The 26,952-nt window shown below is 44.7% G+C and overlaps 1 protein-coding gene across 5 annotated transcripts in view; it reads right to left on the bottom strand.

Moving 5' to 3' along the window:
• Positions 1–26,952, bottom strand: part of pax5 (paired box 5) — a 296,155-nt gene that overhangs the window by 22,677 nt on the left and 246,526 nt on the right. For 4 of the 5 annotated variants that reach the window (XM_038804548.1, XM_038804546.1, XM_038804547.1 and 1 more), the window contains one exon: positions 653–739. The exons of the other annotated variant lie outside the window; for it this stretch is intronic. In XM_038804548.1, the coding sequence (XP_038660476.1) occupies positions 653–739 (87 nt within the window). The remainder of the gene's footprint in view (positions 1–652; positions 740–26,952) is intronic. 5 annotated transcript variants of the gene reach the window in all.

The following is a 26,952-nucleotide window of genomic DNA, read 5'->3' as shown; positions in this document are numbered from 1 at the left end:
GATATGGAAAATTGGAGATTAATGAACAACTAACTGTGGCATCTAGAGCTGTGCCATAGAGTGAGAAAATGAGGGCATTGCAATCAGAATGCCAAATGATCTCCTCATATCTGCTCATTGACGTGGGACCGAGGGGGGAGGGGAAGGGACAGAATCAATTCCAAGGTGGCCTTTTGCACCTGCTAGTGGCCAGTTCCAAAACAGCACTGATAAAGTCCTTGGAAGCTCATGATGCTCGAGACTTGGAGGTGGAAAAAGAAAATAAACATAAAGATACCTCGGCACCTTCTTCAATCAGCCTGGAGAAGAGGGATCCATCACTTGTACACAAATTACTCATCATCGCCAAACAAACAAAAAAAACCTAAATAATGTTGACAGGTAAAAATGGCCACAAGCATTTTATGAAATGAAATGAAAAAATGAAATGAAAATCACTTATTGTCACAAGTAGGCTTCAATTGAAGTTACTGTGAAAAGCCCCCAGTCGCCACATTCCGGTGCCTGTTCGGGGAGGCTGGTACAGGAATTGAACCGTGCTGTTGGCCTGCCTTGGTCTGCTTTCAAAGCCAGCTCATTAGCCCTGTGCTAAACCAGGGCCCGTTTATTGTACAAAGTCTTTCAAAAGTGTATAACCTGAAGAAGCACTTACTTAATAATCCAGCATTGGGAAATCTCCAGGAGTCGTTATAAGTTGTATACTGCGGATGGGAATATGGACTCCCAGAAAAATCACTCCCTAAAACAAGAAAGAGCACAAAGAGGGTGAAATAATGTAAATATTACCGAGTTAATTAGTCTAGGTTGTCCCACAGTTGATGAAATATAGTGAAGTGGTTTAATATTATGAACCCAACAATCATTAATAACTGATCTGCATCCAGTCGCACATTGCAATTAATGTGTTTCTTCACTTTCTGTGAAACTCAAACCTTCAGTAATTCAACTACATCACATGTAACATGTGGGACTTGTTGGTACAAGGAATCCGCTGGAAAATACGTTACGATTTATTAACATAATCAACTAGCTGGTTTCACTAATTAATAGGAGTTTATTGGCATTGTGTCTGGTAGATATTTTCCATACCAATTTTCTAAGTCCCTCTGCCTCTTCTCTGCTTTCTACAATCCTCACTGTTTTTCACATCACAGACACAATGTCAGATATCAAGAATTGAGGCCACACTATGATTATCACCACATATATTTTGTAAGTTCTGAACACTAAGCGAATGCAAATGGCCTAGTCCGATGGTTCCGAAAATAATTAATATCGATGTTAGCAAAAAACAATAACTAGCCATTTAAAACCCGCTCCTTGTTTGGCTAAGTGACTTAATTAAAATATTTGTTGCCTTCTCTCAGAATTTAACCAAGTCTGCTTCCTTTGTTCCCCAAACTTTCCCTCACACCTCAGTACTGACAGGAGTGCCTCCGCCTTCCCCATCCTTTAGCTGTGCGGATGAGGTGATGGCAATCTGTGTTGCTCTGCATATTAATCAGCAGGCAATGGGAGATTTAAACTCATCAGCTGCACTCCTGCTCAAATGATTTGAAGCAAGCCGACACTTCACGATGTGATTCCCTTCGTTCCCACCACCACCCCCCTCCTTCCTTGCTCTCAGGGGGATGCGCCAGGGCCTGACAGGCTCAGACTTCCAATTCTCTGCTTTTTATGCCTCAGTGGTCAGGGTGTCAGGCTCCTGCAGTATAGACCAGCGGAGAGCTGCAAGAGTCACTGAGCACCATCAGCTCAGTGACAGAATCGCTCGCTTCATCCAGAAATATTCTGCATATCGAACAGGAGCCAGGCTGTGCTGGAGATGTGGCAGGAGCTGAGTAAAACTATACCAGATCAATGCACATCTAAACAGCTTGCCGGCCCCTTTATGGAAATGCCACTGTCCATCAGCGGTAATTCTTGACAGCTGAACTGTTCAATCATCAACCGTGATGAGGAGTCCCAGAGAGGGGAAAAAAAACACCTTAATAAACATCAAACACAAGAATTTTAAGGGCCGCTAATTTTCTTTACATCCCAGTCCACTACCTGCCTAACAACACAAAATGTTTAATGATTACTGATTAATTAGCCTCAAGTGGACCCTTTGTGTTTCAGCTGTAAAATGTTCCCAATGGGTATCAGAGGTGCTGCAGTTTGCAACTTAATAACAGTCTGTGTGGCTTCTTGGGAAAAGCTTTGGCATAATCACACTGAACGAACATGACAAATAATAAACAAAGATCCCAATTAACAGTGAAATGAAGGATCGAGTTTTTAAGGGGTCCAAAGGTCTTTAAGTTCCACAAATAAAGCCTTGGTGGCTGTGCTCTCGAATGAAATGTCAGTGTGGCCGACAGCAGCCCTGCAAACACCATTCATTCTCTGCAGACACGAAAGGAATCAAATTTAAGACTAGCCCTCGGACATCCACTTTAAATACTGTACATCCCCATCACTAAAATAAAACACCTTACAACAACAATATTTGTATTTATATAGTGCCTTTAAGACAGCAAGACATTCCTAGGTGAGGCATAGGAGCATTATCAAACAAAATTTGGATCTGAGCCATATAGAGCAGGTGGTTACCAAAAACCTAGTCCAACAGATACATTTTAAGGAGCATCTGAAAGGAGTGAAGAGAAGAAGATGTTTAGTAGGGAGGAAATCCAGAGCTTGGGGACTTGGGGGCTAAAGGCACAGCCACCAATAGTGGAGTGATTAAAACCAGGGATATTCAAGAGGCCAGAATTGGGGGCGTGGAGATAGATCAAAGGATAGGCTCACCGAGATAGGGAGGGATTTGAAAACAAAGATGGCATTTTTCAAAATTAATTTGCAGACTGTGGGCATCGCTGGCCGAGGTTAGCATTTATTGCCCATCCCTAGTCAACCATATTGCTATGGGTCTGGAGTCACATGTAGGCCAGATAGGTAAGGATGGCAGATTTCCTTCCCTAAACGGCAGTAGTGAACCAGATGGGTTTTCGGTCATCGAACAGATTTTCAGTTCCAGATTTTTTTTCAATTTAATTCAAATTCCACCAAAGGGCATTCGTCTGGGTCTCTGGATTGCTAGTCCAACGATAATTCTACTACACCACCACCTCCCCATAAAATTGAGAATTCCTTAAGCAATCACCAATTTAGCTTAGCGAGCGTGTGGTCGTGGATGAATTGAACTTGGTGCATAGGACAGGGACAGCAGAGTTCTGGATGACCTCAAGTTAACAAAGGGCAAAAGATGGGGGACCAGCCAGGAATGCATTGGAAGAGTCAAGTCTTGGATAATGGCTTGGATAAGAGGTTCAGCAAAAGATGAGCTGAGGCAGAGTACTGGCAGAGAATGCTATGGGCGTGGATATAGTCAGCCTTAGTGATGGCGTGGATATGTGGTTAGTAGTTCCTCTCAGACTAACTATAACATGAAGATTACGAGCAATCTGATTCAGACTTGGATTTGAATTTAACCAGTCCAGGTTCAGGTTGGACATTCAACTTATAACCTGTTCAGTTTTATTCTCCATTGAAGTCAATGGCAAGTAGGTTAAAATCCGAGAGATTTGAATTTAAAAAAACACAACATTCGAAAAATCAGCACAAAAGGCAGAAAATGTTTGAGTCAGGATCTGCAAAGAAAAAAGACAGGCTAATGTTTCCTGTGTAACCCGTCATCAGAAAAACGCCTTGTTGGTTAGCACCTGAAGGGCCTGAACCTGCCCTTTCTCTTTGCAAATGCTGACTGACCAGCGTTCACTGTTCTGATGTCAGTTGACATTAACTCAGCACAGGAACAATTTCGGATTTAGAATCCATAAATTACCATTGCAGTTTTCAAGTTAGTGCATGCTATTATTCAAAATGGGTTCTTGTTGCTTTCCATCTGATCAATCCTTGTGATCATCAGGCTGTTAGTCACATTTCTGCCATATGCGAGGTAACATTGCAATTGGGATCTCCCTGGTTCAATGGAAGCACTGTCACCTCAGACACACAAAGTTTTGGGTTCTTTTTCAGATTGAGGTGTTAAACTGTGACCCCCAGGTATAAAATACCCCATCTCACCATTTAGGATGAGCAGAAGGTCCTGAGGCAATATTTCATTTGCAATCAACACAAGCAAATATAAATTGGCCAGGTCATTCATCTCCAATTGTGATCCCTTGCCGAATAGAAATGTGATGTTGCATTTGCTTACATAACAATGGTGACTATATTTCAAAATGAATCTGTTGGCTGTGCAATGTTTTGTGTTCCCTGAGGCCATAAGATACAACATAAATGCATTTTATTTCTTTACTTCTCCCTTGCGATCATGCCATTAGCCTGGTGTCTTCCTACCCCTGCCCACATCAATATCCAAAGGCATGTCACCAAATAAACCTTATCCATACTCAGTGCCAGACAAGCCCCCTTGATCCACCACCCCTTGATCAACCCAAGCCTTTCTATCAAAGGAGGATGTTGGCTCTTATCAACCCTCATGCCTGGTACCACTGAAACACATTCATCTATATATATACAAGTACCATGTGCTTTTCACATGGGGTCCTAATAAAGGTTAACAAAGCTATGACATTTTGAGTGACAAAACAATGAAGGATTGCTCCCACTGGTTGGCAAATCAGTAACAAGAGCACATAGACTGAGGATTAAGACTGGAAAAGTGGCATTCTTTTCATACAAAGGATTATTAGAACATGGAATTTTTCACCACAAAGGGATTAATGAAGTGACGACTGTAACATGATTAAGGATGGAACTGGATAAGTGAAAATGAAAAAATATGGAAGTCTACGATGCAAGGACAGGGAGATGCAAATGAAGCAGAGACATGATGGTCTCGTGTGTTATAGTTTCCAAAGGACTCATTCCACAATCTCAAACTCCCAGCAGGAAGCAAAGCTCCAAGGAAACACAACTGGGGTGACAGTCTTATAATCCTGACTCCAACCCACACTTCCTTAGATTGCAATTCCCTCCTGGGAGCGTGGAATTGCAGCTCCATCACTGATTGTGCTGCACCATAATCTCAGACAGTATGAGAACTTTGCTGAATTAAAAAATGATAAAAACTAATAGTTCCAGCATGAACCTGCAATAAGTTTGTGATGATGCCTATTTCTTTCGCCTTCCTTTTAAATTGCGATTTTGGTGCTCATCAAGTTACGGGTTACTGAGTTATTTCCTTAATCCATGTCAGCTCCATGCGCTCACAAACCTGATATAGTTTCTTTAAATATCTGGAAATCTCCCTACACCTTCTTCTTGTCCCAACAACATGTTTCAGCTACTGTCCCAGAAGAGTATCTCTGCCCGACACTAGTGTGAGATTTTCCCATTTCCCCACCCAGTCATCCTGTCGTCTCTCTGAACGAGACTGCCAATTTGATGCTAATTAGTAGCCGTTAACTGCTCTGGGACCACGAGTAACTGCATTGGCATTGCCCAACCCACAGCCACAGGGACTTTCAGCTCATCTCTCCGGGCTGGATTTGAGCCTAGATGAAAGACCGATGTCTATCCCACTGGATTGTAACTCCCATTCATCGCTGTGTCTATACTTGAATTGTGGTTACATTTTCAGAAGTTTCCTGCTTTCTCACTGAAGTAAACAGCATCGCATTCAGTTGCAAGGCCCAGTGAGTTTATATAAGGGATCATCAGGATGCTTAGCACCGTGTCTGGAGAGAATTGAAAGACCCGTCATCTGACACGTATCTTTGCAATAATTGTGGTAAGTTAAGATTATTAAAATCCTTTCACCAGATCGACCAACAAAGCACACAGGGTAACAAGTGGAATATCCAGTTACCCAAGGGAGAGCGGGTAGGGCAACCCACAGGTGAATTCCAAAAGGTTCCCGGTGGAGTAAGGTGGCAGTCTTGCATCCTCCCACTCCACATTCTGAATATAATACTGTCATAGAGCACAGCATACATTTAAAATATCAGGATCATAGGTCCACAGGGGCAGAACATGTTTGAAATTAACATAAAGACTGTAGGCAATAGAATTAGTACAAGTGAGTCTGTATGAAGCAGATCAAATGGAGAGCAGAGCATCACCACGCTACCTACTAGGATTAAACTCTCAGGAGAAGAAAATAAAATAAACCTCAATTTAAATTAATTTAACTTAATTTCTTATTTTAACAATTTTGCTTTTCCTATGAATTAATTAAAACCAGCTTGAATTTATGCTTAAAAAATTAAAAATGGGAAATGGAATGAAAAAAAATTCTAATGTGCTTCAAACAGAATAGATTATAAGCAAGAATTAGCTCCGTAAAAAGTGGATGTCTGTGTATACTCCATCCTTTATCATAATAACAGCGAAGCCATTTCAGTTTACAAGCGTTAGCAAGAATTAACAAAAACAGTTTATTCTAAGAAAAGAAAATGCAGCCTCCTCAAAGAAATTAAATAACACAAATGCATTTGGAGCCAGTGTTGGCACCATGATAACAATTTTGCCTCTGAGTCAAGACCTTGCAAATTCAGGCTACTGTCCAAATACCTGCGTCCATAATCTAGCCTGACAGTTCAGTGTAATACTGAGGGAGTGCTGCACCTTTGGCTGTGCCATTTTTGACTGAGACTTTTAACCAAGTTCATGTGCCATCTCAGATAAAGGATTCCATGACACTATTTGAAGAAGAGCACAGGGGCTTTACTTGTGTCCTGGCTAAGATTTATCTCTTTAAAGAAAAATTCATGAAAATAGATTATCTGGTCATTTATCTCATTGCTGTTTGATTGGCGGCACTTTACCACAGTGACTATATCTTTAGAGTACTTCATTTGTGGACATGCTGAAGATATGAAAGGTGGCGCATAACTTCAACTCTTCTTACCCTGTGGTGTCCCTGTTCCATTAATATGAACAGGATGGTGGGAGGGGCTGGTAAGAGAGTCGCAAGCGCACTTATGGGAAACGCCTGCTAAGGCACCGCACCAAGTCAGTGTTGGAAGATGCCTCATTGCTAACTCAAAGACTACAAATATACTGAACAAAAATATTCTCTGCAGGTCATCTCCACCAACTTACAGCGGGTCTCACAGTTGTCAGTCTTCTGTGGCTTTCTAAAAGTATTCAGAATTTAAACCCCGAGTCTTGTGCAACTCAGCGGGAGTTAGTGTGAGTTGCTCTCTATTTTCTGAACTAATTTGTTTTCAGTATTTACATGTACTTTATTTTTTAAAATGAATAAAATAATGATTGACCAAATTATTTTCCATTAAAAAAATCAATTAACATCACTGATTTTAATCAGTGGCATTGGAAAATAATTGGTTACTTCTTATTTCAGAATCTCAAGCTGGAATATTGGGATTCAAGCAAATGAATATTTTTGTACCGCTGTTTAAAGAATAATGAAGGCCAGAATATTCATGCAAAACTCCCTGTCGTAACCTTTTACGGGCTGTATTATTTTAGGATGATCATTAGGGAGCTTCCTAAATCTTTTCTGCAGCAGGAACCTATAGCTCGATTTGAACAAGATGCCTGCAGTGTCTCAGAAAGCCGTACTGAGGTTTGCTGTGTGATTGTATTTTATTTAAAAATAATATTTTGACAATGGCTTGTCTTGTAAAAGAACAATACCAGTCACTGATCTTGTGCAATGGAGACGTAAGCATATTTTTTCTTTATTTAAAAAAACAAGTCAACTAAAAGAAAGATAATGTCAAGTAGGTGCCCCCTAGCAGCCAGTCCAAATGGGATCATGAGGGACTCCCAGTAAACACTGCGAGCTGATGTATAAGATGGGTGAGGGAGGGAGTTTAATTTGGTGTTGGGGGCATCAGTGTTTCAGGAGTTTAACATACACTGTAGGTGCAACCCAGGCCTCTGGGAAATGCGAGGTGAAGCTTAACAATTGCCCACAAACATTTGAAATGGTAATTTCTACTTCTACCATCCACCAAGTGACAACCGGTATCACTGATTAAAATAAAATTTAACGAAGCAACCTGCCTTCTCCATCCCACAGCAGAACAGGGAATTTAATGCTAGAGCAAACATGTGTTTAATAAACAGAAGAACCCTTGAGAAACATCCCAGGACTCCAAATCAACTCCACATCCACGGCGTTAGTCATTAATAGTCACATGACATTAATATTCCATAAATGAGTGATGAACCTTAGGTTCAGGTGGGCATACCTTGCTGTGAAGTAATTGTTCCACTCTTGGCCTGAAGTAGCATCTATGAAAATTTAATGCTCCCTCCCAACACATTTATGAAATATTTCAAATAGTAATTGCTAAAATAAGAAATAATTACTCCATAGAATTTATCACTTGCAATTTTCAATGAACTTGCACTTGTAGGCAGTCAAATTAAATTTCACCAAAAGTTTAGAGACTCCCATGGGGAGCAAAATGAAGGAAACAATAAAATCTTTTCCATGTTGTTTTCTGCAATTTCCTCCAATCTCTCGTCCAGGTTTAATAGAAAAGCTAGAGAGCAACGGCGGGAAGCGGACGTCACTTTCTTACGTTTATTTATTTATTTTTATAAATTTAGTGTACCCAATTAATTTTTTCCAATTAAGGGGCAATTTAGCGCGGCCATTCCACCTATCCTGCACATCTTTAGGTTGTGGGGGCGAAATCCATGTAAACACGGGGAGAATGTGCAAACTCCACACGGACAGTGACCCAGAGCCAGGATCGAACCTGGGACCTCGGTGCCATTAGGTTGCAGGTTATGTTTATTTATTTACTTTACATTTATGAAGCTCAATTTATTTACAACGTAATGTAAACCTGGAGGTCACTGTCTGGTACTACCTGAAGCACCTGTGTCCAGCTTGAACCGGATAGAGCATTGATTAATTTGCATCACCGCACGCCATTCGTCCGCAGAATCCACAGTGAGGATGGGCAGGCTTCGTAATGCTGTTGGCGAGGGACATTCACGCGTGGTGATGATGCCCACATGGGGGATTCCAGGCAATCGTCCTCCAGATCTGTAATACTGCCAGAATCTGAATCCTGTAATCCATGCTGTACACTTCGAATGCGCCTGTATTGGAGTTGGGAGTGCTGGCCCTTGACTGGTGGTGCAGACCTGCACAAAGCTGCATAGTGTGCAGGCTTCCCGTAATTCGAACAGCGCCTGCCTCTTGCAGGGCAGTGTTTCTTTAAATGGGGCGGTGCCACAGTTCGGGCACGTCGTGACGTTGTTACGCTCCGTGCGTCGTCGCACATGCAGAGTGCAGTCGGCAAACATTCGCAAGTGCACAGTGTGTTGATCGGCCACTTCGTTATCCCATTCGCATCGCACATGCGTGGAGCCCCGGGAAGAGCGCGCTAAATGGTCGCTTTCATCAAGGCTGAGGCGCTGCATCCGGGTGATGGCCTGGACAAACTCTGCCTCGTGGGAGGCAAGTTTATCAGTATCGGCCGATTTATATTGGGAATACCGATTTTTTGGAGTGCTCAGCACCGTACACCTGAAGACTAAGGTCAATTTTTTGTTTGGTCGGGGTGTCAAGAGATATGGAGCAAAGACAGGTAATAGGGGCTGGATTCTTCATTATTGGAACTATGTCCCCAAGCTGTCGTCAAAACAGTTGAGTTTTAAGCCAGAAAAACTTGGATCAAAGGGACATAAATTCCCAGCCCTGCAGGGAGCCAGCAGGGACCCGGAGTAGATCATGCAGCTTTTGCTGCAGATACAGGCCCCCGCACTTCAGGATCGGAGGCCGTGCATGTGCACCGCGGCGACCTCCAGCGGCCGTGCCGTGCTCCATGGTGGACCCGGACCGTGGAGCTAGACACAAAAAGGAGGCCCTCCCATCCCGATCAGATGCCGCCCAATCCCTGAGTACGCCGCTTTTCAGGGCCCGCAGAATCGGTGAACCGGCGACGGTCCCGATTTCTTGCGGGAACATGGATTATCCGCTCCCTCTCCGGCCGCAATTTTGGCGCGAGAGTGCGGAGAACCCAGCCCATGAACTATTCCAATTGAATGGTAGAACAGGCTCGAGGGGCAGAATTTCCTGCTCCTGTTCCTAATGTTGCTTGTACATTATAGAATCCCCAACCTAAACTGCACCTAAAGTGCAACCCAGAGCTTCACTGCAACATACACCAAGTCCAAAGTGAATCTGCACCCTATCAATTAAAGGTACAACCTGGGACATACCCCTGAATGTGCCTGTTCGCAGGTCATCACAAGACCTTAATTGGGACTCCCAGTCTATACTCTCGTTTGGGTTGGGGGGGAGTTGGGCGGGGGGGGGGGGGGGAGAATTGGACATTTGTTCCTTACCAGTATAGAAAGAAACCTCTGAAGTCAACCAAAATGTATCAAAAATTAATTTCTACTGCAGCCTGCCAGGGTTTAGTATAGGCAGTATACATTAAACCAGGGAAGTGGGTAAATGGAAATAGTTCCATCATCCAGAACCAGGATCTCTCACCTAGGTAAACAGAAAACAAAATATGTGCTATTCCAAGCAGCTGGTTAGAATTTTCAAATATGTGGTGCAATTTCAGATTTATCTTTTAAAGGTACAGTGTATGGTCCTATTTAAACCCAACGATGTGAAATGGACAAAATTCAAATCCATGGACCACCAATGATTCCTGTGAGCTAACCGTGATATTATCACCTCAGCTGTCAATTGGCCCTATAACACCAATGTTAACACCTTTACAAAATGCCAACAGAAAGGGTAAGGCTTACGCAATGGAAAAGCCATCATCGTGGTGTAACTCCACTGGGGTCTGTTACTGGCTCGCCCCGCGGCGTATTGTCTGGTGACGGAGGTGGCATATTGCGTGGCTCACCCTTCCCGCTGCAGGGGAAACCCACTGCGGGGGCGGGGTTGTCTTTGGCCATCAGTGGGAAGGGCCAGAAAATCCCTCCCCTTCCCAATGTGGTATTGAGCTATGGACCAGCTCTAGTCATTGTAAGGTTCCTCTTCGACAAAGCAATTTTTGTATATGCAAACCATCAGTATATTCCGTCAATTAGATGTGGAATGATATCCAAACACAACAACTAACAACTAGCAAAATCACCACAGTCCGGTCAGAAATGAAGAGTGAAATTCAACCTTTTTTCCCCCCCCACAGTGTGGCAGTGGGCAGGAAGAGCAGCGTTGCGTTGAAGTCACTAGCAGCAACAGCGTTTTTCACCACCATATTGTTCGGGACATAGTGCAAAAAATCTAAAGGGGCAGGTCTGATTGAGCCCGCCCCACCAGCAATGCAGTTTTCTGAAAATGAGCATGCCATTTTTAAAGGCCACCCCAATGCACAAAAGTTAAACTGAAGCTCCAACCGCATCCCCCAGCATTGCCTGGGCACTGCCCAGGTACAGCCCGGCATGACCCTGTCTCCTCAGAGTGACGCACTCACTTGAGCTCCTCCGGGAAGCCTGCCCGGCAGGTGCACGCTGTGAGAGAGCAGTTGTAATGCCAGTGTGCCTTCATACCAATGTGAATGGATTATCTAACGGGGGGTGGGGGGGGGGAGATGATCAGGCACAGAGGCCTGGTAACGAGATTCAAATTTATAATAGTGTGCCCGATGTTGAGCATTGGGTTTCTGTTTTCCCATTACATCACTGGCTGGGGGTGGAGACAATCGTGGCAAAACTTCCCGCAGACAGAAAACAAGATTTGGGCCTCTAACAAGATTTCCCACTCCTGTCACCAAATCGGCCGGGAAAGAACAGGAACGGAAAATCCTGGCTGAACTGTCAAGGATCACTCTACATCTAAGCTAGATTACACATTCACATGACTAACATTTCACTTGACAGTAACGGCCACATTCAATATAGCTTCAAATTCTATAAAGATTCATTATGCACTCTTACTGTATATCTGTTTAGGTATTCCTTCATTGTGTACCTCTTCAATAGTCAGTGTGTTATCGTTTGCATGTTCACTGTCACACATTATTGCATTTGCAGTATATCTCCTCTATACACTTTCACTGTACATTATTATGATGTTCCCATTCACTGCACCTGCTCAATTCATGACCATTCACTGTACCTTCTTCTTGTATACCCACTGTACATTCTCACTGGACACATTGTACCAGTTTACTGTATATTCACTGTACATTCTCACTGTACACATACTGTACCAGTTCATTGTATACCCACTGTACATTCTCACTGTACACACATTGTATCACTTCACTGTTATCGACTGTACATTCTCATTGTACACATACTGTTGCAGTTCACTGTATATCCACTGTACATTCTCACTGTACACTGTGCACATACTGTACCAGTTCACTGTACATTCTCACTGTACACATACTGTACCAGTTCACTGTACATTCTCACTGTACACATACTGTACCAGTTCACTGTATATCCACTGTACATGCTCACTGTACACATACTGTACCAGTTCACTGTACATTCTCACTATACACATACTGTACCAGTTCACTATATCCACTGTACATGCTCACTGTACACATACTGTACTAATTCACTGGATGTTTTCACTGTACACATACTGTACCAGTTCACTGTATATCCACTGTACATGCTCACTGTACACATACTGTACCAGTTCATTGTACATTCTCACTGTACACATACTGTACCAGTTCACTATATCCACTGTACATGCTCACTGTACACATACTGTACTAATTCACTGGATGTTTTCACTGTACACATACTGTACCAGTTCACTGTATATCCACTGTACATGCTCACTGTACACATACTGTACCAGTTCACTGGACATTCTCACTGTACACTGGACATTCTCACTGTACACATACTGTACTAGTTCATTGTATATCCACTGTATATTCTCACTGTATACATCCTTTTGTATATCTGCTATGTTCTCGCTGTACACATTCTGTACCAGTTCACTGTATATTCACTGTACATTCTCACTGTACACATACTATACCAGTTCACTGTATACCCACCGTACATTCTTACTGTACACATGCTGCATCAGTTCACTGTATATCCACTGTACATTCTTACTGTACACATGCTGTACCAGTTCATTATGCCCCACATACATTCACACCATACACATACTGTACCAGTTTATTGTATACCCACTATACACATGCTGTACAAGTTCACTGTATACCCACTGTACATTCTCACTGTACATGTGCTGTATCAGTTCACTGTATACTCACTGTACATTAGCATTGTACACATACTGTACCAGTTCACTGTATACCCACTGTACACATTCTGTACCAGTTCACTGTACACCCACTGTACACATGCTGTACCAGTTCACTGTACACCACTGTACATTCTCACTGTACACATACTGCACCAGTTCACTCTTTACAGTGTACAGTTTACAGAATGTACAGTTTACTGTACATTCGCTATGTACATAAAGCGTGCCATTTCACTATATACTCACTGAATATTCTCACTGTACATATTGTTTGAAATGGATTTATATTTATATTGATAAACACTAGAAGTAAGCTATAGTTTTAAGTGGGTTTAATTAAAATTTTCCTGTGCCTGGAAGGGAAAAACCTATAGTTAGATTTATGCTGAACAACGGTGTTTGTATGTGTGGCGGTTTGTTAAGTTCCAATTGTGTTTCTATAGTCCTTAGAGAGGGCCATTGCAGGAAAAATAAATTAAAGGCATAAGCATGTGGATGTAACTCAGAAACTGGGGCCCTATCAATTGGAGAAGCTACAGGTTTTAGTTTAGTGAATGTGATTACAATTGGAGAGAGAAGGCAGCTCTCACAACTCAGCTAGAAGCAGTTAGTTTAGGAGGCTCGAGAGGGTACATTTCTCTCAGATTTTCTGGAAGAAAAGCCATACCACGATTAAGAAAACAAGTGCAGAAATCTGAAGAGTAGCTAGTTACGGCAACTAGAGTGAAGAGAAGTCTCCAAGAAGTCTGAGGGTAAAGGTACTAGAGCAGAGCACTGTTTAGTAAAGACAGACAGCACTGAGAAGAAGACTAAAGCGCCAGAAAGATATCTGAACTGATTTACAGGTTTTTGAGATTTTACTACAGCCTGTGGAACATGAGTTGAGATAAATCGGTGGCTGGGTCTTTGAGTTTGTGTAAAAGCATTAATACAAAGGAAACTTTAAAGGGGGTGGTGTAAAATCCTGGACTGGATTTGCTGTTAAAAGAGCCATTTGTAGGCAGCACGGCGCCAAAGTCCCAGGTTCAATCCCGGCTCTGGGTCACAGACCGTGTGGAGTTTGCACATTTTCCCTGTTTTTGCGTGGGTTTTGCCCCCACAACCCAAAGGATGTGCAGGCTAGGTGGATTGGCCATGTTAAATTGTGCCTTGGAAAAAATTAATTGGGTACACTAAATTTTTTTTTTTTTTAAAGTCATTTGTAAAACCTACTCTGGATTTTGGAACTCAAACTGCTAAGGAAAAACATTAATATGAGAGAAGATTTTAAAGCATGTTTCTGGGATGAGAGTTTAGAAACTCTCATGTGATCACCATCTGGAGGGATTCTGAGGAAACAGAACTTGGGCTCAGAGCAGAGTGCATGACTTTGACCATAGTCATTGTGTGTGCTTAAAAGCGACTTTTTGGTAATGAGATGGTTGTAGCTTAAGATGTACTTTGTAGCCCGCGTTAATCGTAAAATCTGTGTATAATTATTAAGATAAGGGGGAGTAAAGAAGTATTGTAAAATAATGCAACATTTAATGTTTAATAAATGTTCTTTCTTGTTGTTAAACCCAATTGGCCGTTCTGTGACTCTGTTCCTCCATGTTTTATCAGAAAAAATAAAAGTTACGGTCTTCTGAGCCAGGGTTTCATTCTGGGATCTTTTTGTCTAGTTATAACTGTTGTGTTATGCTTCTTCGTATAGCATAAATTGCTTTCTTGATGTATGCTTTGACCAAGGAAGGTCCAGACTTTGTAATGAGTTCAATATGTTTATTGAACTATTAACACAGTTCTTAAATGAGATCGACTCTCCTGCTAATCTAACTGTAGTAACTCAGTCTAACTAAACCAGTCTGCTCTAAGCCACATGTTGGGTGTGATGCTTCTGATCAACCCTGATGCACTCTCTAGTTGTGGGTCTGTGGAAAGAGCCAGAGTATGTGTGCCCTGTCCTTTAATATGGGTTGTGAAGTGCCCCCTTTTGGTAATGCCACCTCTGGGTGTCCTGATTACCCATTGGTTGTGTCCTGTTGTAATGAGCCATTGGCTGTATGTCTGTGTGTCATGACATCTCTGGTGCTCCCTCTAGTGGTTAATTAGTCGTAATGTATTTACATTAACCCCTTGTATATATACAGTGATGCATAATGCCACATCCCCTCTTTTATCGTGTTCCATATTTTCTGTACTTGGTTAAAGAAAATTGAACAAAATAGGTAGATAAGTGATGACATTTACAAGTCATGGTGATTATACAATACCAAATCATATTTATGAGTCCAAAGTTCATGAATTTATATGGTTGAGTGGCTGTCTTGTTTTGTTATTGCAGTATCGATGTTGATGTTGTCATTTCCTTGTGAACGCCGTCAGTGTCCCTGTGCTTAAGGAACCAAGAAGTCATCAGGAGCTGTTCAATGGTCAAATCACTTTGTTGTCTGGTTTGGACTCTTTATTTTTCGATGCTTGTGGTAGCAATTCTTGATGTCACCTTTCCTGTCTGACCTGGACTGGTGTCTGTGTTTGCGGTATTGATGCTGTATGTCAGCTGCCTTGAAAGCTGGTCTGCTTGTTTGTAGTTTTACATAGATTACATAGAATTTACAGTGCAGAAGGAGGCCATTTAGCCCATCGAGTCTGCACCGGCTCTTGGAAAGAGCACCCTAGCCACGGTCAACACCTCCACCCAGCGCCGGCCCTAGGGTTGCTGGCGCCCCGGGCAAGCTGAACTTCGGCCCCCTTGGGGGGGGGGGGCGGGGTGGGCCGGGGGGGGGGGGGGGGGGGGCGGGGGGGGGGGGGGGGGGCAGAGGGGGGCGGGCCCGGGGGGGGCCGAGCCCGAGGCAGGGGGGGCGGGCCCGAGGCGGGGGGGCGGGCCCGAGGCGGGGAGGGCGGGCCCGAGCCGGGGGGGCGGGGCCGAGGGCGGACGGGGGGGGGGACGGAGGGGGACGGGGGACGGGCGGAGGGGGCCGCCCTGGGGGAGGGCGGCCACCGCACATGCGCTGGTTGGCACCGGCCCAACTGCGCATGCGCGTGACCCGAGTCTGGCGCCCCCAGCACATGGCGCCCCGGGCGACTGCCCGAGTTGCCGGTGCCTTGGGCCGGCCCTGCCTCCACCCTATCCCCATAACCAGTAACCCTACCCAACACTAAGGGCAATTTTGGACACTAAGGGCAATTTATCACGGCCAATCCACCTAACCTGCACATCTTTTGGATTTTCAAGTGGCTCTGTGCCTATGAGCCGAGATCTGTCAGTCTCGCTGTGATGTTGTACATCTTGTATGGGAATTGTGATGCCTTCGTCACTTGCCTCACATACACTGGGTAGACCTTCAGTGTCTTCTTGTTGGTTAGATGAGCTGGGTAGACTGTCAGTCTTCTTCTGGTGGCTCAAGTAATCTGTGTAGACTGTCATAGTCTTTCTGTTGTTCACGTGAGCGTGGCAGAATTGCATCGTCTGCTGCTGGTTGCTCAGATAAGGTGGATAGACCTTCATGGTCTTGTTCATGCAAGGACTGCGCTTTGGAGTCTTGAGTTGCTCCCATTGTGGAATCTGTCAACGAGCTCGCTGTGGTGGCTTGTGTCGCTCTCTTTGTGGAGTCTGGCATCGTTCCCTGTGTGGAGTCATGCAGTGGTCTCGCTGTGGAGTCGTGCAGTGGTCTTGCTGTGGAGTCTTTCATCATTTTCTGTGTGGAGTCATGCAGTGGTCTCGCAGTGGAGTTGATCTTTCTGCTCTCAACGGAGTTGTATAGTGGTCTCACTGTGGAGTCTTTCATCGCTTTCTGTGTGGAGTCGTGCAGTTGTCTCGCTGTGGAGTCGATCTGTGCGCTCTCAACAGAGTCGTGCAGTGGTCTCACTGTGGAGTCTTTCATCGCTCTGTGTGGAGTCGGGGACTCTTCATGATGCGTGCACCACTGGTTTGGTGTCAGGCCACTCTCTGTGGGCTTGTACCGCTCTCTGTCTCTTGGCGTCAGTCCGCAGCAGAATCCTGTACTCATGGGTCGGGATGTCGTCTATGCTGGGCTGAGGGTCCTCAAATCCAAAGAACTCATCCATGACTGTGTTGGATGCTTCAATGTACAAATCATCTCGTTGCGGTTCGGATTTGTTACGGCGCTCGCTACGTCCAATGATGAAATCATCTTCTGAGTCGTAGTCTTCAAGGACCAAATCATCTCTTTGGGTGGTGCTAACTGCTTGCTGCAGTGTTCTGTGGAGGTTATTTTCATCTACTGGTCAAAGTTCAGGCATTGTGCTGTCTTTCGTGGTGAAAGAATTGTGTTTTCTGGCTTTAAAACTCTTCTTCACTATTTTCAGACATTTCCTCTTTAAGTGGGCGTGGTCCGGGGCCTCTGACATCATGACGCTCGTGACGTAAAGCGTAGGAATGGATTGCGCATGCGCAAATTGCTTTTCCTTTACTGTGCGCTCTTTTCGCAACTGCGCCTGTGCGGCTTCTTGCGCATGAGCAAAACACTGTTTTGCCGGTTCCCGTCTTCTGGGAAACTGCACATGGCTGCCAATCAAAATTGCCATTTGCTTCTGTTGCGTCCCTACTTCTGCCTCATGGTGAGTATAGGTGCCAGGTTTACCGATTCCTTGTGTGTTTATCTCGCAGTAGTTTTCAAACTTGTCCAGGACAGTCTGGAAGTCTTTTTTTTCCTGCCCTTTGGAGTATTTGAAGGAGTTGCAGATCTCTGTTGTATGCTCACACGCAATGGTGAGTAGAAGAGCCATCTTTTTAGCATCGGCCACGCCATTTAAGTCGGCTGCTTCCAGGTAAAGCTGAAATCTTGGCTTGAATGCACGCCAGTTGACACTATGATTGCCGTGGTACCCGAGTTGCTGAGGAACCGGAATCTCGATCATCTTGCCTGGGTGCTGTTGCTGATTGTCACGGAACTAGCTGAGTTGAACTAAATAGATTGAACAGGCATTACTGGTACCATGTTGTGTTATGCTGCTTTGTGTAGCATAAGCTGCTTCCTTGATGTATGCTTTGACCAAGGAAGGTCCAGACTTTGTAATGCGTTCAATATGTTTATTGAACTATTAACACAGTTCTTAAATGAGATCGACTCTCCTGCTAATCTAACTGTAGTAACTCAGTCTAACTAAACCAGTCTGCTCTAAGCCACGTGTTGGGTGTGATGCTTCTGATAAACCCTGACGTACTCTCTAGTTGTGGGTCTGTGGAAAGAGGCAGAGTATGTGTGCCCTGTCCTTCAATATGGGTTGTGAAGTGCCCCCGTGTGGTAATGCCACCTCTGGGTGTCCTGATTACCCATTGGTTGTGTCCTGTTGTAATGAGCCATTGGTTGTATGTCTGTGTGTCATGGCATTTCTGGTGCTCCTTCTAGTGGCTACTTAGTCATAGTGTATTTACATTAACCCCTTATGTATATACAGTGATGCAAATCACCACAATAACATCAACTGGGATCGGAACGTACTGTGGCAGTTCACTGTATACCCACTGTAGATTCCCATTGTACACATACTGTGCCAATTACTGTATACCCACTGTACATTTTCATTGTGCAGATACTGTACCATATCATTGTATACCCACTATTTCCTCACCATGCGTGTACTGTACCTGTTCACAGTATACAAACTGTATATTCTCATTGTACACATACTCTATCAGTTCTCTGTATACCCATTCACTGTATGCTTCGATTGTTTACCCAGAGTACAAACAATATGCCTGTTTATGAAACCATACGCACTGTACTCTCTTACTGTGCACCTGTTCACTCTACCCTCCCATTGTACAGTTGTGGTTATTGGAGGTCAGTCACTTCAGTCCCGGGGCATCATTGCAGGAGTTCCTCAGGGTAGTGTCCTAGGCCCAACCATCTTCAGCTGCTTCATCAATGACCTTCCTTCCAACAAAGTGTCAGATGTGGGGATGGTCGCTGATGATTGCACAAATGTTCAGCACCATTTGCAACTCCTTAAACACTGAAGCAGTCCACAATTAAATGAAGCAAGACCTGGACAATATCAAGGCTTGGGCTGACAAGTGGCAAGTAAAATTCACACTACATAAGTGTCAGGCAATGACGATCTCCAATAAGGGCGAATCAAACCATCGGCCATTGGCAATTCAGTGGCATTACCATCGCTGAATCCCCCACTATCAGCATCCTGGGAGTTACGATTGACCACAAACTGAACTGGACTAGCCATACAAATACTGTGGCTCCAAGAGCTGATCAGAGGCTAGGAATTCTGTGGCGAGTAACTCACCTCCTCACTCCCCAAAGCCTGTCCACCGACTAAAAGATTCAAGTCAGGAGTGTGATGGAATACTCCCCACTTGCCTGGATGAGTGCAGCTCCAACAACACTCAAGAAGGTCAACACAATCCATGATGAAGCAGCCCGCTTGATTGCCCCCCCACCCCTTCCATAAACATTCACTCCCTCCACCACCAATGAACAATAGCGGCCGTGTGAACCACCTACAAGATGCACTGCAGGAATTTACCAAGGATCCTTAGGCAGCACCTTTCAAACCCATGACCACTACCATCTAAAAGGACCGGAGCAGCAGATACATGGGAATACCACCATCTTGAATTTCCCCTGCAAGTCACTCACCATCCTTATTTGGAAATATATTGCAATTCCTTCACCTGTCGCTGGGTCAAAATCATGGAACGTCCTCCCGAACAGTGGATGTACCTACACCACATGGATTTTAGTGCTTCAAGAAGACAGCTCACCACCACTTTATCAATTTATCAATTGGGGATGGGCAACAAATGCTGGCCTAGCCAACGAAGTCCACATCCCGTGAAAGTCAATTAAAAAATTTGTACCTTCTCGTTGTATACCCATTGCACCCTCCCATTGTATGTCCACAGTACCTTCTCACTGCATACCTATCCACTGTACTTCTCATTGTATATCATTTCACTACATCACCCACTGTCACTCATCTGTCTGGTTGCCCATCTTTCTTTCACTGCATATGATTCTCCTTTTGTCTTCCTCCTCTCTCTGTTAGACTTTTTCTTCCCCTCCATCATTCTCTCCTTTCTCCACCCTTTGCCTCTCTCTCTCTCTCTCTCTATTTCCTGCTGTTGGTCTCTTCCACCCGTCTGTTCATCTCTCACTCTCTGGTTGTTGATCTTTTTCTTTCTTCCCGTCAGTCTCTTTCCCTGAGGTTTTCTACCCCTCCCTCTCTCACACACAGTCTTGGAGTCTCCTTGCTGAGCAGGGCTACCCACATTAATTTCAAATCAATTTGCCAATTTGGGCATCAATGGTGTGATATCGACACACTAGATAAAAAGTAAAAGTAACACACTAGAAAGTTTACTGGTGAAAATATTTAAGACTATTAGTCTAAAAAGTGGCAGCATTTAATAATTATCACTGCACTGAATTTTATAAAGTATTAAAAACCGACACAAGGACTCATAGATTTTATCAGAAAGAGCAGAGCATTCCCGAGCAATTCCCTGTACCTGCATGATTGCGCCGTTAAATTTCTGTTCCCTGTCATTAATTAGTCTCTTGAATTTGCAAAATGATTTCTCCTCCTCAGCAATGCCCTGATTTTTTTTTATGAGATTACTCTCCATTATTCTAGAAAGATCCTTTATGCCCTGCAATTGCTGCCTCCTCTAACTGAGATAATCTATAGAACACAGGGCGAATGAGTCGGAAACCTTAAGAAATCCTAATGGTTGAATAAAACAGAATTGCCTTGTCTGATGGAAGAGGAGTTTAAAGCGACAAACCTTCTCACTCCACCGGCCCAATCAGTGCTGAGGAAAATACGTCCAAAAAGATTTTTTCTGTCTGTCATTTGACATAGCCAGAAATCTGAGGTCTTTTAGATAACTTGTTTCAAACTTTAAAATTAAAAAATAAGAAGTGGAATTTTTCCAGGTTGTTGGGGAAAGAGTTATGAACTGGATTTCTTGGGTACGATAAGCTTTATTATATGTCACCTTATTGATACATTTGTGCAATTAATAAGGCTTACGTTATCAAATTGTGCTGTACATAAACTTAATGGTGGAAAGCCTTAATTTCCATGCATTATTGGAATATTGTTAAGAATTCTGTGGTGGTGCAGTGGGTTTGCCCTGTTCCCGCCCTGTTGCCCTGAAGCCTCATGGCGCCGAGGTCCCAGGTTCGATCCCGGCTCTGGGTCACTGTCCGTGTGGAGTTTGCAAATTCTCCCCGTGTTTGCGTGGGTTTCACCCCCACAACCCAAAGATGTGCAGAGTAGGTGGATCGGCCACGCTAAATTGCCCCTTAATTGTTAAAAATTAATTGGGTACTCTAAATTTATAATTTAAAAAAATAATTCTTTAAGATGGTATCGGCAAAATGCTGTAAGAAGAAAAAGAAAAACAGGAGTGAACTGAATTTGTAATTGGGATATGTTTGCACATTTGCAGATAATGGATGCCAAAGCAAGGACATCGGTTGGTGAGAAGCATGACTTGAGGGCTGGAATTGTAAGTAAAGGGTATAAGTTAAAGGTACTGTGTTATGGGGAAGCCAGAAGCACCCTTCACATTGGTGAAGAATTGTAAACATAGGGTACAAGCGAAGGTTAGATTGTAGGGAGGCCAGCAGTGTTAGGCAGGTTGGTTCGATGTGGACTGCACTCAATGCAGGGAAGTTAGAAACAGACGTCTAACACTGAAGAAGATCCAACACTGTTTTATTCAACTATAGAACTGCTATACATATTCAGCTGTGGGTCGCCACTATACTGATCTGACTGGTAACCTTGTAGTAGCCTGACCAGACTTACTAGCTACTGCATGGTGTTTGCACTTGCTAGCTCGTGGACTCTGACTGTCTCAGTGGCTGGATCCAGAGAGAGCGGGAAACCTAGTGCCCTCTGGCTTTATAGTGGTAGTGTCCTGTCTGGTGATTGGCTGCTGTGTTGTATGCTTACTGGTCATCCTATGTGTCAATCACTGCCTGTCTGCATCTCACTATATACATGAGTGGATATTATGACAAGCAGTACCCTTCCCAATTGTCAAGAATGCAAATATATGTGGAGAAGTTAGAAGTTGTGTTGACACAGGTGCACAACGTAGGCTGAGTGTTGCAAAAGTTACGTACAAAGAGGGTATAAAATAGGGGAGCATGACTAGGGTCTTTGCATTTGCCAGGGGACAGCATTCATTTCAGGACATTTGTTTAGGGGGCTCTTGCCAGGAGAGAAGATTAGGAGCTAGTAGTAGTGCACTTGCTGGGAAGTTAGTATTTGTGTCAGACATTGTCAATTGATGGGTGATTGCTATAAACTAAGGGTTGCTTTAAGAACCCAAAATTGGGCTAACATCATTGTCACCAGGTTTGGGGTTTGCCATAAGAAATCCAGGTCAGTATTAGAATCCAGTGTTAGGACTAAAGTAATTGCCTGAAGGAAAAGTGATCAGTTTGTCAGGAAGCTGCTCTCAGCTTGAGAGAGAGAAAGAGAGAGAAGTCCTCAGCAAGCAGCTGTGAGACATGCAGGGGGCGATTCTCCGAGCCCCGCGCCGGGCCGGAGAATCGCCGCAACTGCACCACAACATCCCGACGCCGGCACGCGATTCTCCGAGGTGCGGAGAATCGGCGCAATTTTTGCCGGCGCATTTGGCGCGGCGCTAGCCACGGGCCGCAGGAATCGGCGGGGCCACCGATTCTCCGGCCCGGATGGGCCGAGCGAACGCACAGATACAACAGAGTCCCACCGCCGCCGTTCACCCCTGGTCGCTGCCGGCAGGAACTCTGCGGGAACAGTCGTGGTGACGGCCTGTTTGGGGGGGGGTACTCCTTCACCAGGGAGGGGGCCTCCAATGGGGTCTGGCCCATGATCGGGGCCCACCGATCGGCGGGCTGGCCTTTCCCCCCCTGGGCCTACTTTCTGGCGCGCCGCCCCTGAACACCGACTCCATGTTCAGTCAGGGCTGGCACGCTAAAGAAGTCCCCCGTGGATGCGCAGTTTGGTGCGGCCCAACTGCGCATGCTCGGGTTGGCGTGATGCCCATTTGGCGCCGCAAAAGGGGGCTGGAACGGCGTGAACCGCTCCAGCGCCGTGCTGGCCCCTTGTGGGGGCCAGAATCGGTCGTACCAGGGCCCGGTTCGCGCCGTCGTGAAACACAACAGCGTTCACGACGGAGCGAACACTTGGGCTCCATATCGGAGTTAAAATGTCAGAATATTGTTAATAATTGAGACCAGGTTCAAGGAACAAAGAGAAGACCCAGATCCACAGGGAAGTCAGTATATTGTACCATGTCTCGTCGAGCAGAATGTTAAGTATTAACCTTGTTAGTTTCCATTCTAAATTAGTTATTACCCTTTTTGCTTATTTGGTTATTGCCCAAAATAAATTTTCTCACTCGGGGATTAATTATTTTAAAAATAAATTTAGACTACCCAATTCATTTTTTCTAATTAAGGGGCAGTTTAGTGTGGCCAATCCACCTACCCTGCACATCTTTGGATTGTGGGGGCGAAACCCACGCAAACACGGGGAGAACGTGCAAACTCCACACGGACAGTGACCCAGGGCCGGGATCGAACCTGGGACCTCGGCGCCGCGAGGCAGCACTCACTCGGGGATTAATATAGAGTCAAATCCCAGCAGCTTGGAAACGTGTCTAACAGGAATTATAAATATCTTGGGCTGGATTCTTCCGCCCCGTCCATCACAAGAACACCACGGGTGGAGAAGCCCATTGTCCTCGGGCGGGATTCTCCGGTCGCGGGCAGATGCAGCCGGAGAATCCCGCCCCTTATTTCAGGATCTCCTGTTATTGCCTGTTGATGGCTGATTTCCCAATTACAAATATGGAGTCCCACAAAGTAATGACAAAATTGGGGATGGGATGATTTAGCAATCTCATTGCGCCCATTCAAATTGCTCAGCTAATATCGCTCCAGGTTCAATAAAGATCCTCAATAGGGCATCTCAAAGAAGATGCACAAACCCAGAGCCCAACTGTTAAATTATTAAAAATTGGGCAGTTCCATTTCAGGCAGATTCTCTGAATCATTCTGTAATTTGTCAGAACTTGCAATAAAAAGGTGCTTTCATTCCAAAAATATTTTATGTATTTCCCAGTGACAGTGAGCAGTGCAATGTCTCCTGAAGGATTTTAAAGTGGTATCACTTCTCCCACAGTGAGATGTACAAACAAATACATGACCATTAACCTTCAAACCTTCACTTTTAGATTTCATTGTACTGTCCGTAACAACAATGGAATTGAACATCGGAGTGCATCTTTTTTGTCAGAGATACCTTGTGTGGAAGTCAGACACAATGCCAATATTGCTCACACTGATTCCTAGCAACAAAGAACTAATTGAGCCAGCAGATAGCCTCTGCCCTCTCGTACTACAGTGGATTCTGTTAAGTGGAAGGTTTAACAATCGCTAATGCCAGTTACTGCATGTTAAGAAATGCCTCAAGGCATTTTTTTGCCTATTGAAGTGTGAGGCCAACTTTCTGCTACATCCTCCTGATTGCATTGGTGGCTACCTTGAATTGAAGCAGAGATTTGAGACCTAGTCTAGTAAGTAGGCTGGATAAGTGGCCCTCCTTCATTTCAGTGGGCTGTAAGGTTGATCTGCAAGGAGCTTTTCCTGCTGGACTCACCGGCAGGAAATGGTTCAAGTGCAACCTCGATGGAGAGAAACTCCCCGAGGCCAAATTAAACGGCAAAGTGCTGTTGAATAGCAGGTGACTCACGGTATTGCAGCTGCCGAGAAACGACCCATTAAACGCGCCCGAAACCAGACAGATTTTTTCCGCTGAATCGCACCCCACGTCTCCTTTTTAAACATTTCCAGACATAGCCCTCTGATTGGAAATCAGATCCAAGAAACGGGTTCACCTGTAAACGCAAAGCACCTACTTCTCTCGAAAGCCTTTGGCACTAATTTTTCTCTGAAGTTCCTACCCTGCTGCCTGGACCATCTGCAGCCAATGAGCGTTACCACTGAGCCAAGCTGACCTGTTCAAAAATAGCATCACTCCCTTCACCGACTTCACTAAACCATTCACAAGTATTAACTATGGTCACGCATCTTTAACTGATCCATAAACAAACCGATGGACAAGTCAAAATGAAACTTGTCGTGTTAAGCACACTGAGATAACACAGGCTGCAACTGGATGCAGCTATAACTGAAATAAACTTCAGACCTGGACATTAGTTCCATTTGATTTGTCTCACAGTTAGCTCAGTTCTCTGTGAGTTCGACCCTTTGTTAACCTAAGTGTGATCTCTCTGTCTGACTGAACCAGACTAGCTCTTAGCCACGTGCTGTAGGTGTTATGTGATATGTACACCTGACTCACTCTGTAGATGTCCCCAGTGGAAAGAGCTGGAGTGTGAGTGCCTCGTGACTTTTATAGTGGGAAACCACCCCCAACTGTTCTGCCTGCTGATTGGTTATGTTCTGTTCTCTGTGTTCCTTAGCTGCCTGTCTGTATCTCATGATGTGCATGTCTACATATCATGACATCGCCCCTTTTGAAATGTTTTTCTGTAGCATATGTGAAAGAATTTACATTTGTATGTTGAAAAACTAACTTATTTACATACTATGGCAGATGGGAACATATGTACATGTGAAAGCAGGTGTCCAATGTGTGAAAACAGAACATTGCAAACAAAACAAATGTTCAGAAGTCCAGTCTCTGGGGCTTGCGTCTGATCCTGGTCGACCGCCTGAGAGATGGTAGTGGGGACGACGGCTGAGATATCTGGTCACCTAAGAACTTAAGTGTTGACATGCCAAAGCAACACTTGGCCCTGTTCAGCTTGAGGCCATTGGCATGGACACGGCGGAATACCTGCTGGAGACGAGAGATGTGCTCTTCGGGGGTCTTGGACCATATGATAACATCGTCCGCATACACACGAACCCCTTCAATGCCCGCCATCATCTGCTCCATGATTCTATGGAAGATCTCCAAGGCTGAGACAATGCTGAACGGCATACGATTAATGTAGTACCTGCCAAACGGTGTGTTGAAGGTGCAGAGCCTTCTGCTGGACTCATCCAGCTGGATTTGCCAGAATCCATGTGACTCGTCTAACTTTGTGAAAAACCAGGCTTGTGCCATCTCACTTGTGAGTTCCTCCTGCTTTGGGATGGGGTAGTGTTCCTGCATGATATTCTGGTTGAGATCCTTGGGATTAATACAGATGCGCAGCTCCCTCGAAGGCTTTTTTACACATGCCATCGAGCTGACCCAGTCAGTCGGTTCTGTAACTTTGGAGATGATGCCCTGGTCCTGAAGATCCTTTAGCTGCGCCTTCAGACGCTCCTTCAGTAGAGCCGGGACCCGGCATGGTGTGTGGACCACAGGTGTGGCATCAGGCCGCAGCAGGATCTCGTACCCATATGGCAGAGTGCCCATCCCAACAAACACATCCGGATACTGAGCCAGGATGTCGTCAATGCCGGCTTGAAGATCCATGTTGGGGGGAGGTCATTGTGTAGACCCGCTGCATAAGGTTTAGCTGCTTAAATGCATGTGCGCCAAGCAGGGAGGCCCTGTCTGGCTTGACGATTTCAAACCTTAGCCTTGTGTGAATGCTCCTGTTGGAGATGAGCAGATGGCAGGATCCCAGTGCTGTGATAGCATTGCCGTTATAGTCTAGGAGCTGGCAGGCTGATGGAAGGAGCTTGGGTGGTTTCTTGATGCGTTTGAAATCTGCCTGTGAAAGAAGATTGGCAGAAGCACCTGTGTCCAGCTTGAACTGGATAGAGCATTGATTTACTTGCATCACCGCACACCATTCATCCGCAGAATCC

This window comes from Scyliorhinus canicula, chromosome 8 (genome assembly GCF_902713615.1).
Source record: "Scyliorhinus canicula chromosome 8, sScyCan1.1, whole genome shotgun sequence".
Lineage (NCBI taxonomy): Eukaryota > Metazoa > Chordata > Chondrichthyes > Carcharhiniformes > Scyliorhinidae > Scyliorhinus > Scyliorhinus canicula.
Note: the sequence above shows the minus strand (reverse complement) of the source record. Positions and strands in the feature narration are given on the sequence as shown.